The sequence below is a fragment of the Juglans microcarpa x Juglans regia genome, chromosome 7D, assembly GCF_004785595.1.
Source record: "Juglans microcarpa x Juglans regia isolate MS1-56 chromosome 7D, Jm3101_v1.0, whole genome shotgun sequence".
NCBI classification, from domain to species: domain Eukaryota; kingdom Viridiplantae; phylum Streptophyta; class Magnoliopsida; order Fagales; family Juglandaceae; genus Juglans; species Juglans microcarpa x Juglans regia.
The window spans coordinates 3,333,965-3,349,167 of record NC_054606.1 but is presented as its reverse complement, the minus strand read 5'-3'; the positions used below and the strand labels follow the sequence as shown (position 1 = coordinate 3,349,167).

The following is a 15,203-nucleotide window of genomic DNA, read 5'->3' as shown; positions in this document are numbered from 1 at the left end:
AAAAAAATTATAATGATAAAATGAGATAAAGTGAAATACTTTTTACTATCCAAACAGACCTCTACTACAACTTTCTTATAATTTCTATCTTTGTTTACGGACTTACGACATTAAAATAATAAATAAATAAATAAAAACTCACAATATCTTTGTTTACCGGATTTGGAACAGTCCTAAATTATCCCAAAGATTTATCGACCACACAGTGTTTGTCTTTATTTTTAACCTCACATTCAAAATCTATTTGAGCTTTAAAAAAAAAAATCTATTTGCAGACTATAACTTTACAAAAATAAAATATTTTATAAAAATAATATCACTTTATAAAAATATCATCACTTTAATATACGTGCTGTAAAATATATTGTGAAATGTATTTTATGGATATGATATATCTTATCCTGGTTAGCAAATTATCTATCCCGCGAAAAGACCTTTCCTAGCGTAAAAGGAAAACCGGGAAAGCAAGAACTCGGACTACCCTATACCCAAACAATTCCTATTGCTGCCCGAATCGATCCAAACATCCCAAAACCAAACCCTAACCCTAGTTGTATAGCTTATAAAACGGTCCTTAAACCCTGAGGACCTTCCGGCTGTGTTGCGCTCATTTCCATTCTCTCGGATTCACAAGCCCTCATAGTATTCCCTCCTTCTTTCTCGACCTTTTTGTCTCTGTCTCTCAACTTATTGATTAAACCTAATTTAGATGAGTTGGCTTTGCAGGAAAAAGTAAAATGAAGGTGATAGCTGCGTATTTGCTGGCTGTTTTGGGAGGGAACATCAGCCCTTCAGCTGAGAATTTGAAAGACATCCTGGGATCCGGTATTCTCTATCTCTCTCTCATTCGTGATTTTATATGTAAATAGATCACTTTCTCATTAAACAAATGTTGCCTTCTGCAAAACTTTCAGATGAATAACTTTTGGCTGTCAATTTGGGTTCAGATGATTGCATTAATTACATTAAAGGGAAAATAAAACTACTTACTAGTTTTGTATTCCTTCCCTTCAAGTGGGTTCAGATGATTGCAGTCGTTGCTTCCAAGTTTATTAAATTTGATGCTCTGTTTGGTTATATGGAATCCAGGGGATATATTACGGTTATTTCGTTAATCTGGCCTCAAAAGGTGATCATTTGGCCAAACAAGTTCCAGTGATTAGTGGACTGAAGTTGGTTGTTTTATTAGTTGTGCTATGAACCGCATTTTCTCTTTCTCTTTTTAGAGTTTTTACCAATCGAGGCGGTTTTTTTTATCCCTTCTTTGAGAAGCTAATATCACTTGTTTGGTTTCTGGTAGATTTGGGCTTTTCCCTTCTGTGTTGGCTGTAGTCTGTAATACCGCTCCAGGGTTGATCTGAACTCATAACTTAGATTAGTTTTGGCAGTAGTTTATATGTTTTAATAATGGGGATGGATTAGAATATTTGCGGTTGAAGAACTAGACATTATATGATACTAATTGGATGGAATGCCGAGCATGATTGTTATACTTGACCTAATTGGGCTTCTGTTTTTGTCTGAGTGGGTTCATTGGTAGTGGAATCTTGAGCAACAAGTGGAAGATTTTCAGTAATTGAGCTTTTTTTTTATTTTATTTGGGCGGGCCGGGAGGGGGGGGGGATGCTATACCCCATTTTCATTCTTTGATATGACAACTAATGAAGGATTTTGTACATGTTGTACAGGGTTCACTGATTTTAATAAAATAATCATCTAGGACAGGCTTGCTGGTCCTGCCGATTAATTCATGTTTTGAGTAGATGGATATGTAATAATCGGTTGAAATTCTCTTTGTTGTTTTGGTTTGATTTATTGGGTGTCATATTAAATTTCCACGACTATCTTAATCTTGTTTTGGTTTGATTCTTTTAGTAGTAAATCCAGTTCTAATGCGAATTAGAAATTTTTTATGCTTTTAATTACTTGGCCCATTTTGGGTTCAGAATTAATCTGGATTCCTTGTTGATGCTCTCATACTATGATTATGGCTAACATTTTCTGTAAATTGAAATCAAAGAAATGTATTATTCATTAATAGTTACTTATCTCTGATATAAAAAACTTGACTATGTAGTTGGAGCTGAAGTTGATGAGGATAAGATTGAGCTGCTCCTGTCTGAGGTGAAGGGTAAAGACATTACTGAGCTTATTGCATCTGGAAGAGAGAAATTGGCATCTGTCCCTTCTGGTGGTGGTGGTGCTGTTGCAGTTGCAGCAACAGGTGGTGGTGGCGGTGCTGCTGCTGCAGCAGAGCCAAAGAAAGAGGAAAAGGTGGAAGAGAAAGAGGAATCAGACGATGTAAGTATTCCGCAATAAAATTGCATTACCTTAATTTAGTGAAAGTAACCTTCTAAGATTGGCCGTCAGGTCTAAATTCTTCCAGCCATCCACAGTTTCAAGAACCTTAATTCCATCAAATTACTTTTGAAGAATGTGTTGCTGCAATACCAATCCAAATTGAGCCATTGATATCTTTAACTTTTTAAATGGGACAACCCCCTCACTCGGGATGTTCCCTGCCATTGGTGGGAGCATGGGAAAGAGACTGGGCCCAATAGACTCCTTGGAGAATAGTGGGAATGTAGAACAATTCCATATGCTCTCTATAGACTGAAATATTTCACATAGGGGCACGAACTACTTGCTTTTGCTAACATTTCCATTCAAAATTTCAAATCCCATTTTTTCTGATGTTTCTTTTTGTTCTTCTTTTTGCAGGATATGGGCTTCAGTCTGTTTGATTGAGAAATTAGGATATCATGTTATGTTTCAAGATTACTCCAATTCATGGCTTGGTAGAAATCACAAGTTCATGTTTCTGCAGGCTGTTTTTTTTTTTTTTAAAATGTTTGGTTCTCTTTAAGACTGGGAAGTTATGCAGAAATCTTACAGATTAACTTAGTATTGTTCTTTCGAATATTGCACGTTGTTTTCTGGTCCTTGAGATATTGATATGATCCACTAATTCCCAGTGGTATTTGGAGCTAGCTGTTCATCTCCAGAGAGATCATTTACATTTTCTATTCTCAGTTGACCAACTACTGTTGTGCTAGCATCTACTCTCGCCTCCATTGTATCAGAAAAAAGTTTACTCCAAGAAATTTTCCCAGAAAGAATTATATTTTGTTTTCTTGGCAAGTAAAATGCCCAAAGCACAAAACCTTATATAGGCCATGATCTGCATTCTGACAAGTCCCAAGGGAGGGTACCTGTAGTAATTCTACACATCAACCACTATACATTCCAACGTTCCACACTTACAACTTTTTCATAGGTTGTGGGAGTATTTTTCATAGAGGGTACCTGTAGTAATTCTACACATCAACCACTATACATTCCAACGTTCCACACTTACAACTTTTTCATAGGTTGTGAGAGTATTTTTCATAGAGTTTATGATGTTTTTCATAAGATGTGGGATGTGAGGTAGTGAATAGTGATTGATAGAAAAATTTTTGAGTAAGGGGCATATTTATGCAGAATTTGATATTGGAACATCTAATCCAAAATTCAAGTAGTCGAATGTAGAAGCCCCATAAATACATAAACTCAACCAGTGCATGATTTCTTACCATTTATAATGTCCAATTTATTAGTTTTATTGTCTTTTATCCAATTAAGAAATGCATGTAGCTTCTGATTACTAAAAAGAAAAGTTCATGACTAATGATTTGGAGCTTATTCTGCATGGTACCCGAAAACAAAAAAATATATAAATAAAAGCAAAACTAGTGTATTATATTGAGAGCAGGCCAGCTGCCTTGACAGGCCCACTCCTAAAAAAATTATTTGGAAAATAAACACCCAATTCAAAACTAAACAAAGGGAAAACAAAAAGAGACAAATGGGCATGCTATCAAAATGTGGTATGGTATCCAAGGCATGCTTTTCTTTAAAAAAAAAAAAAAAATAGGCTTTTGATTTCATGTGCATCAAATAGAGTGTGTCTGTAGTGTATGAAACCTAGCAACCTTTGACTGAAGCTTCCTTCATCCCCACCTCTCTAATAATACTCTACCGAATTGCCTGTACCCTTGTCGGCCGGGACAAAGTCCCGGTGAGTCACCGGACGTGGAATGTAGGGTGGCTTTGCACATCTTAGCAATGCCCAATTAACCCCATCAAAGAATGAATGGTGTTTAATTGCCGTAGCACCCATTGTAGACCCCATTCTCCTAGTGGGGTCCTTCATTAAAAGTTGTACCATCAAGTCCTTAGCCGAGCCAGGTACAGTTGGTTCCTTTGGAAATTGTAGGGCCCTTGCCACTATGTTTGTTAGGGTCAAATCATGGCCAATACCCTTAAAGGGTGTCACCCCATAGAACATTTCATACATGAAAATCCCGAGTGTCCACCAATCTACTGCACTGCCATGTCCTTCCCCAGAAACAATCTCCGGCGCCAAGTACTCATGGGTCCCCACAAATGACATTGATCGGACGTCAATTGGTTCTGCCACAATCTCGAGGGTCCCATGATGATCTGACCTCTTCTTACGCTTGCGTTTTGGATGAAAGCATGATACAGCTGGCGCAATACAATTGGGTAAAATACATGATGAGGTATCAAACGAATGAGGGTCATTCTGGTATTCGTTGGTAGAATTTTGAACTTGAGGGTTTTGGTCAGAAACAAGTTGAGCTGTTGATGTAGAACTGTCACCTTTAAGGGAGAGATCAAAATCCGTTAGCATTATGTGACCGTCCGATCTCACTAGTACATTTTCAGGTTTAAGATCCCGATAGATAATACCCATCATGTGCAGGTATTCTAGGGCAACCACAACTTCTGAAGCATAAAACCTGAAACACAAACATCCATGAAAAATATGTTAGCATCATCAACATGTTCTCATTCAAATGAATATTGAAAAGATAAGACAGTATAATCCTATAATTGAGTTGCAAAATAAAGTGGGATTCACAGTGGCCATGCATGACCTTTGACCAAAAGAAAGTGGAAATAATGTGGCCACAATGTGAGGAGGAGGAAGCCATGGAAGATGCAGAATAACTACAATCTTTCACGAGAGGGTCCACCATGGGTTGGGTTGCTGTGCACTTTGATGGTCATTATGATCATGAAGTTGAAGTAGGGACAAAAGAATAAAAGAGAAAATCTTCGACCATGCCTATAGCTAACCTTTACATCAAACAGGCTTAGAAACATTACCACTTTGGGGATCATTAAATAGAAGTTTAACAATTAATACTATAATATAGTGTTCTTTCTTGTTTCTTTCTCACCATTCTTTCTCACGAAAAATAAAGTATAATTTATATATGTGAGGTTAAAAGTAGCCTTAAATAATATTACCCATATGACATATATAAGACAATCTCTCTAAAATAAAGTAAGAGGGCGTAGAGTACTATAATCTAGATCATGAAAATCTCACAAATGTAAAATTAAGGTGGTATAAATCGTTTTAGAGGTGACCTATTTCATGTGGTTCTCCTTTGCTGTAATTGAACTGATTAAAAATGACAATTATGGATTATAATCATCTAGCTAGAATTCTGGAAGGAATTTCATGCAATGAAGAGTTTTTAAAAGAGTAATACATTTTTAAAGTGTGCAAGTCCTGCTTACTCAATTTGAAAAAAAAAAAAAAGGATTCGCTGTTAAAAAAAATGATTTTTTCATTGTGTTGGTCACAGATTTATCTATTTTTCTTAAAATGAGTATGCAAGAATTGCAGAGCTTATAACTGCGCACCTTAAGATTGCAAGTAAACATTTCTCTTTTGATAATCACGATCATTAATTTTCATGTAATTGATTTGATATATCACATTCGATCCTCATGAGTAAAAGGTTTAATTAATTTAAATAATATTGTGACTGTGGAGCAGCCGAATTTGAATAAAACTTGGCCAAAAATGTGTGATGTGTGGAAGCTAATTACTTGGTGGTGCTCTCTCAATTTCAACTACTTCTATCATCTAACGTGAAAGTGGGATCAATGATGATCCAAAGCGCGACAGACCCACCAAAGACAAAGAACAAACACATGGACCCCACCCAAACAATATTGAACAGAGGAAGGACCCCACTGGCCCACTTATCATGATGCATCATTGGTCCTCCTCATGCAGTCGTAAAATCATATTTATAACATAAATAATGCCATATAACCATATATACCCTACATGCATTATATACTCCATATGGCACTTCTACAAACACAACACACCCAGCAAGCATAATAATGCTACGTAATTAGTAACTGTACGCACCGTACGGCTGCCTCGTCGAACCTTTTTTCCGGTTGGTTTTGACGGATAACATGGAGGTCGCCGCCGGGACAGAACTCGGTCAGCAGACAAGACCACCTTGGCGTTTCCAAGGTGGCATAAAGCCTAGGCAGAAAAGGATGGTCCAAGATTTCCAGTATTTCCCTCTCTATTCTTGCCCTATCGTCCTTGTTCCTGGTGACCAGCTCTTTCTTGTCCATCACCTTGGCCGCGAACATGCACCCGTTGCCACCCTTTAGCTCCACCAGATACACGCTGCCTATGTCGCCGCTGCCGAGGCGGTGGAGGAAGCGGAGGTCCTCGAGGCCGAGCGTTGCGGGGTTTTCGGATTTCATGCGACGGATTGCCGTCCAACATGGATCGTGGGAGGGCGCGTGAGGCTTGGCGGAGAAGGAGGCGTGGCTGAAGGCGGTCCATGTGGTTGTTTCAGAACCTGAACTCGTGCTGCACTTAGTTTCATTGGGAGTACTAATGGTAGTGGTGGTCGTCGTAGTGGTAGTTGTGGTAGCAGAAGTGGTGGTAGAATTGATGCTAAGGTTGTCAATATCGTCGGAGACATCATCGACACATGGTTGCATGGTGGTAAAAAAGATGGGGGCGGAGGTGGAGCCACCCTTTGCAGAAGAGGGAAATGGCTGATGGACGAAAGAGTGGAGAACAGAAAATGAGAGGGAGAGGTTTTTGAAGGTTGGGGAAGGACGGAACGGGCCGGCAGTGTGAGAATGGGCCATATGGCCGGCTTTTGTTCCAATAGGGCCCAATAGCATTATATTTAAATGGGTAATATAATTTTAAATTTAAGGTGCCATCAAATCAAGTGGGTTGCTCCCAAAATAACGAACGATGTTAATATCACTATCTTATATATCATATCTGATTAGGAAGATGGTAATTTTATATCCTTTTAATCAATTTTTTTCTTCTCTTGTGCTTATTCACAGGAACATGAATACCTTGAATGGCATGAACATTAGTCTCTGATCAGTTGCATAAATGACATAACAAAGGATTGTTTAACTTGCATTTCATCACAAGCTAATGAGAACAGTTGGCAATTCCAAAACAAGATGATAATTAACGCGAATGGTCTTCCTGTATTGTAATGGATTCCCTGAGACAATGCCATCCATTTATTACCTGATGTACAGTTTACAAAATGACAACCGGTGCCGCCTATAGTCCTAAACAGGCAAAACACATCTTTACAAAATAAAGAAGCTTACGAACAATGCTATGACACATGAATAAGACCTGTGTGCCAGTTTATGCCCAACACAACCATTCCATGAAGAATTCCGATAGGCCAGTATTCAAGAATTCAGTAACCAATTTTCGTATGGATGCGGATGAACTGCCTGGCACCACGGCATCTGAGTTAATATAGAATACTCATACTATGTAGGTCGGAATCATCTGTCACTAATAATGTAGGAAACATATCAAAACCATCCGCAATACATAGCCTTAGAATCATCTTAATTCCTGTTTGCACATCAACTCTCTCCTGAACAGAGAGGTCCCCAGAGCATTTTCCATAGGCACGTAATAAAATAATCCACCATAATCCTGAAATTGACAATAGCCCAATCAAGATTCAGCATTGCAAGAAACTAAGGCAAGCACGAGATTTTTCTCTTTAGAAAACCAATTGACCTTGTGAGAAAACTGACCAGAATCAACTGGTGCAACACGGCCAATTGCAGCCTCTCCAAAGTCAGGATTCAATACCTCTTCTGTTGCATAATCATCACCATCCAGAGGAACTGTGCGCACCTTGAAGCTAGCAGGCATCAACCCTTGACCAGAACTATGACATGAATCCATTGTTTTCTCCCAACTCTGCAGGACAGTGATTCATGTGTACAAAAAGGGAATTAATAATATTACCAATTGATTACAAGTAATTTTCTCAGATGGACTTGCATATGCAACAAGCGTAGTGTATATCAATATATACATATATATAAATATATACGCAACTGACTTTACAGTCAGCCATGAATCCCATGCAAATATCGCACTATAGAAACTGGATCTATTTTGTAGATTTACAGTTAAGACATAAAGTAAAGTTCCGTTGCTGAACTATGACAGCAGATCTCATAGATTTATCCTGAAACTCCAGAATATTTGATGCATTTACCATAGCGTTTATGGGATTTAATTTCTTTGCATTATCCACAAACCATGTCTTAGAACCATCTTCAGAAGATATAGCACCTACACTCTCATCCCTTTGGCATTTGCAATGTTGAGGACAAGAAGGATCAATTTTTGTATTTCTAAGAAAACCACTGCCTATCCCACGATCTCCATACTATAGCATACTTGAGCGCTTGAGAAATTGCAAACAACTTGAGGCTCTTCTCCTCGAGCATTTGAAATGGAACTTAAATGCACATCTCGAGTCTGATTTTCTAAAACACGAGTTACTATAGAAAAGACGAGGTCCGGCCCAGACAAAATTTGCAGAATGCTTTAAAAGTTCCCATCGATAAAATACTTGTATCAAACTAATATCAAACTTGGTCCAAAAGCATCCAAAAAATCCTGTTTGGTTCAAGACACCGACATAGTGCACATTAAATCAGAAACAACTATAAATCATCAATGCCCGCAATGTCCTTAGATTTGTTTCGATAATGTCTAAAGTCGGAGAACAAATTCAAACCAACTTAGATTTTTTTTATATAGGTAATCAAGAAGTTTTATTCATAAAATAAGACATAACCTAAGTACACATGTAATATACATGAGAATTACCTTTTTATAAGTAATATACGTGACAAGTACCTAAATAGGGTTTACAACCAAAAGTAGAAAATCATGCACATTTAATCCATTAAAATCAATGACCCCAACCCATAACAAAAAAGTTTTAAAAAAGAGAACTCATCCATTGTCCTCGCGATCCTCAAAGCTTATATCATTTGAGGTGAAATCTCAAGTCATTTGCATCCTGCAAACGATAAATACTTGAAGAATACGAGATATTGCCCCGTATCTGGTAACTGAGAAATTATCTAGAAGAACATGAAGATAATATATATATGTATATATACTGAATTTTTCATTGCTGGTACCTATTAAACAACAAAAAAAGCATGTCCGTATCTTTTTCTCACTAACTCGAAGAACCCAAAGCGGGATCTCTCTTCTTGTCTTCCAAATATGTAAAAATAAGCACCCGAAACGATTACCGAGCGAAAAGCTATTAACAGCGCTAACCGAATAAATTAATATTATCTGCCCACAAAAAAAGTATATATTATCTGTCTACTATTTTCTTTGAATATAAGTCACCTTTTTTGCTTGATTATTTGGATCTCTACTCTTTTTCTTTTCATTTTATTGAGTAAGGTATAGGTACAATTCTTTGTTGATTATTTTTTTCTTTTATGCTTATGTTTTTTAGTTTTTTTTTTTTATTTCATCATCAGCTATTATACAACACAAATTTATCCATGTCCTAAAACTAAAATGATAATATGAACTAATAAGAAGAGATATATTTAGGTGTCGTTTGAATTCGAAAATGAGTTGAGATGGGTTGTGAATAGTAGTAAGATTTGTGAGTTAAAATAGTGAATAGTAATGAATAGTAGTGAGATGAGTTGAGATGGTTTACGAATACAAACCGGGCTGACTTAATTAAATATTTTACATGTTAGACCCACTTATTAAGTGAGAGTCTGGCATACACGTGATGGAATGTAAAGTTATAGTTCAAATTCAAAACCTAAGTATAATATCATATTTGTTTCAAAAATGTATAGATAGTTCTTTTTTTTTTTTTTTTTTGGCTAACCGTAGGTTCTTCCACTATTTTATACTCAACTGCCCATGATGCTGCAGCCTATTTTTCTGATCTAAAAGGCCTATTTTATGGAAAATATTCATTTATTTTTAAATTCAAAATAAATGTTAATTTTCAATTTAAAACTCAAGCATGTTGAACTTTCTTAAAATTAAATCAAGCTACCCAATCAAATAGTGAAAGTATAAAAGTGGTTAATTTCATTTTATACGAGATCGATCTCATCATTCAGCTGGGTTCATTTACCGGGGTGGCTAAATGCACACTGTGACCTAAGTCAAGAATTCAAAATGAAATTATTTTTAAAAAATATTTAATACGATAATTCAATAAATTCTCCAATTAAGTATAATACAAATAAAATAGACATCCTGATTCTATATCATGCAATTCTTTTGCTCAAGTTTCAATTTTTTTTAAAAAAAATCTTTCTTTTCCATATCATCATCCTTATTTAAGGTTTAGATTTTTTAAGTTCCTAAATTTTGTACTCCCTTCTCGTTTGTATCTCAAATAACTTCACTTTTATGGTTTCTTGGACATATTACTCCTTGTTTTATTACATAGATGAGATACAATGAGATGATATAAAAGTTAAAAATTGAAGTGAATGTTGTTAGAATATAATTTTTATTTAAGATTTGAAAAAGTTAAATTATTTATTATATTTTGTATGAAAATTTGAAAAAATTATAATAATTATATGAGATGAGATAAGATGATTTGGTGTGACCAGACATAATTCCCAAATATTAAGAAAATATATGATATGTGTTCATTACAATATTAACTTTTTCATAAAAAAAAATCTATCTTTGATGTAAATTTTATTTGTTTAAAGGTTTTTTTTTTTTTTTAGCAAAACAGGGATATTTTCAATTTGCTTTTTGAATAAACCACTCAAGGGGCCTTTTTGCTAGGGCTTAGAGAATGAGCCTTATGCTAGACTTAGGGCTGGTTTGGAGAGCGAGATTAAATGATAATTTTGTAAATAGTAGTAAGATAATTTGTAAATAATAGTGAAATAGTTTGAGTTAGAGTATATAACATCCGAGCCCAACACCAAACCTAGGCCAAGCCGCAATTTATAAATTTGTTTTAGGTTATTATTTATGGAAAGCCCATTTTATATTTTTTTGAGTAATTTTGTGAATAGGTCAAGATTTATTTGATGTTATTATTGCATGTTGAGAGTTTTATTATTCTATGTGGAGAATTTAATTATATTTATGTGGAGAATTTAAGATAATTGTCTAGCGAAATTATTATTAGGCTTGTAATGGAATCAATTATCAAGGTTTACATTTTTAAGAGAATATGTGAGGTTAAGAATAAATATCGAAGGACTAAAGGACTGGAAATAATAGGTTCGACAAATTGATCAAGGATTTAGAATAAAGGATGATGTATAGATTTAATGGGCCTACATTAAGTTTAATGGGCCAATTTGGAATAGCCCACGGGCTATTAAGATTTTTTTTATTTGAAGTCATTGGATTTTTAGGGGCCTAAGTTAGATTTGATGGGATTTAAAGCTCGTTACTATTTATGGACCGAGTGAACCTAATTAATTGGAATTTTACAAAAGAAGTTTTCCTAAAAGCCCAAAGATAACTATTAGACGAGTTTGACTCATCTTAATATTTAAAATCAGCGTTAGAATTTTGGTCACTTTAATACTTATTGACGTAATTCCAGTCTCAGGTCAAATGAAGTGCTGGATTACTATCACGACAGTTACTAACCAAGTCCAAATTGAACTCACCCTCCCTATCTTCTCGGTGACTAAGATCTATCTTCACTTACGGTGGTCACAAATAGATTTCCAGTCCAACAATTCAACGCCACCCTCCTGCCTTTAAATTCTCTCACTTCTGCAATCTTGATACAACAATTTTTTCCCACAAATTCGAGATCCTCCGCACCGTAGCACCACGTACCCAGTCCAGCCCCTGCTTTCACCTTGCTGCCGACGACTGGAGCTCAACCCCCTTGCCGAGACTACACCGTAAGTCTATATCTCTCTCTCTCTCTCTCTCTCTCTCTCTCTCTCTCCATGTTAGATTTCTGCCTCTCCCTCACGTTAGTTCCTCTTTATCCCAACATCATAATACACTCACCATAGCACAACCACCGTGCAAAGTCGACAACCGCCACAACGCTGCCCTGCACTTCCAAAAGCCAACCACCGAGAGCCACTACCTTACACAACCACCTAACTCAACAAACCTCTGTTTTTAGCAACCATAACAGAGCAAGCGGAACACCACAAAACAACCACCCCATGCTGCCAACTCCCACCCCGACGTCACCACCTGCACAGAAAGTGCCACCGGGCACCGTACGCTACCCAAGCCACCGTCTCTCTCTTGGTAACCTCTCTCTTCTCCCTCACAACGTACTCCCGCTCTCTCCGTTCCCTCTCTCTCGTCTCTCTCTCTCTCTCTTAGTGATCCGCCGTCGAGATATCTGCCTGCGCACCAGCTCCGCCGCGGCCCCTTCTCTCACGGTGAGCCTCCGTCGCACAAGTACCTTGGGTCTGACGTACATACTTCTGCAAGCTACATGTTGTTTTACTCTTAAGTTACGTAAAGTTACATATTAGGAACTTTAGTCTAGGATATTACTGTTTTGCCCTTCAAGTTATTAAACTATCAAGTGTTTTTATGAATATTTCAATAGATTTGATTTTACTATCGATGGGCTTAGGTCTCACGGTAGAAGAAAAAATCTTTGTTATTGTTGAGTGTACTCCGACTCATTTTAAATTAGTCTAAAAAATGGTTTAATAGAAAATATTTAAAATTTTATAATTATATTATTTAGTATTAAATTTTTATAGTTAGATTCAAGTAATAAATAAGTTAGAGCTTAAATAGTCATAGATTTTAAGTGAATATCGAGATATTTGAGAATTTATAATATTTTAAGATTTCGAGAAATTTAGATTTTTACGAAAATATGTTACCTAGCGTTTCAGGTTTAAGTATTGAGAAATGTGTTGATTTCGGATATTTATGAAAATTTGATGGCAATCTTATAGGTAACAAGTAATTTTTGTTCATCACTGTTGTGAAGAAATTCAGAAAGTTAAGAAGTATAGATAAGCGTAGTTTTTATACTAGACTTTACATAAAGGAAATGAACTGGGTTTGATTTTATGAAAAATATGCATGTTTTATTATGAAAAGACTTTTGAAACAATCTCAGTTATTTGTTCGGCATTACTCATGAAATCTGTATGAAAGAGACAAGTATTTTCGTCATGACTAGTGTAGACATGAAGTTATTTTTGATATTCTGTTTATAAACTATGCAAAAAGAACGAATATGAAATTTATGAAAATTTGTGCATATTATGTAAAAATGTTCTAAATTTGTTTTTAAATATGTGAAATGATCTAAATTTATTTTCTTATTCTGTTATGATATGATGTGCAGCTGAAAACCTTTGGCATGACTTTCTAATTCTATTTTCGGTTTTGTTCAGTTAAGGTCCCGTCACGGGTGATAATAGTGGTATACGACCCTGCCACAAGTGATAGTACTGGTATATGACCCTGTCATGAGTGATAATATTGGTATACGACCCTATCACGGGTGATAATAGTGGTGTATGACCCTGTCATGGGTGATAATATTAGTATACGACCCTACCACGGGTGATAATAGTGGTGTATGACCTTATCATGGGTGATAATATTGGTATACAGCCATGCCACGGGTATAATGGTGGTTTTTAACCCTACCACAAGAGTTAAATATAATGTCTGTCTCGATGTGATGTTCTGATATGATTTGAAGACGATGTCTCAGTTTGTGTTATGCTAAAGGATTTTATTTTTTAATATGAAGGTTTATGAAAGTTTTCGCTCTGATATTTTTTATAATATATTTTGATTACGCATTTTGAAAGTAAATGTTTTGTTATATATTTTGAACTCTGTAAATACTTGTATTTATATACTAATATATGTTCTTTATTTACTGAGTTGTTGATAACTCACCCCTTATCTTAATTATATTTTTCAAATAATTTTGATTTCTCAGCTGGATGTCAAGAGTAGGAAGTGTTAGCAATGTTTGATGATCGTAGAATAATAAGTGCCAAGGGGTACAAGTAGTTATTGGAGAGTCTTGTTTAGTAGGTTTATGATTTTATGTTATTTTGGTACTTTGAGTCATAGATATTTCTAGGTTTTTGTGGAGTTTTTAATTTATTTCATCGAGACATTTATTTGGTGTATTGATGGAGGAACATACATTTTTGGTTTTGAATAAATGAATTTGTATTTTATGAGGAATATGGAGAATATAAATATGTTATGAGAGATGGTTTTATGTTACATGAGTTAACTATCCGGACCTTCGGGATCGGGGCGTTACATAGTATTTTTTAGATTTTGAGAAATGAGAGAGAAAAAGTTGAATAAAAAATTATATAAAATTAAAATATTGTTATAATATAGTTTTATAATATTATTTTTATTTGTAGATTTGAAAAAATTGAATTATTTTTTATTTTTTGTTTAAAGGTCTGGAAAAGTTGTAATAATTAGTTGAAAAATAGTTATCTTTGAATTATGTTTGAAAAAGAGTTGAGATAAGATGAAAATTTTGGGATGATATCTATTTCCAAACAAGCTCAAGTGTCGTTTGGATAGTGAGTTGAGATAAGATAAATGAAGATAAAAGTTAAAAATTAAATAAAATATTATTTTTAATATTATTATTATTTTAGAATTTGAAAAAAATTTAATTGTTTATTATATTTTGTGTGAAAACTTAGAAAAGTTGTAATGATAAAATAAGATAAGATGAGTTGAAATTACTTCTCAATTCAAATGGGTCCTAAATAAATTGAGTTTATTAAATAATTGTGCAAGTAACTTATTATTTAATCGCACATTAAAATTAAATGTATTTGCTAAAATATTGTATCCCTCCTTAACTATCTAAGATCACTTTTTTTTTGGGGCATTAATTATCAATCAATTAATTGATTGGAACTTACTTGCTAGATAAACCAATTTTTTTTTCTCTGAAACGGACCCAAGCCGGATCTCTCTATGGCTCCGACATGGTTCTCGGTAATGGATAGCACTGTACAATACTACATTCCACGCG

At 35.2% G+C, this 15,203-nt stretch overlaps 2 protein-coding genes across 2 annotated transcripts; one reads left to right on the top strand and one right to left on the bottom strand.

The window, feature by feature from the left end:
• The first annotated feature begins 486 nt into the window (after window positions 1-486).
• LOC121238623 (60S acidic ribosomal protein P2-4-like) lies at window positions 487-2,998 on the top strand. Its single transcript, XM_041135579.1, has 4 exons — window positions 487-642; window positions 727-825; window positions 2,078-2,301; window positions 2,722-2,998. The coding sequence occupies exons 2-4, from the start codon at window positions 738-740 to the stop codon at window positions 2,746-2,748; spliced, it is 339 nt and encodes a 112-aa protein (XP_040991513.1). The 5' UTR covers window positions 487-642; window positions 727-737; the 3' UTR covers window positions 2,749-2,998.
• Window positions 2,999-3,902: 904 nt separating this feature from the next.
• On the bottom strand, window positions 3,903-7,061 carry LOC121238622 (serine/threonine-protein kinase D6PK-like). Its single transcript, XM_041135577.1, has 2 exons — window positions 6,242-7,061; window positions 3,903-4,805 (listed from the first exon to the last, which is right to left on the bottom strand). Exons 1-2 carry the CDS (start codon window positions 7,024-7,026, stop codon window positions 4,007-4,009), a joined length of 1,584 nt encoding a protein of 527 aa, XP_040991511.1. The 5' UTR covers window positions 7,027-7,061; the 3' UTR covers window positions 3,903-4,006.
• Between the last annotated feature and the right edge of the window lie 8,142 nt (window positions 7,062-15,203).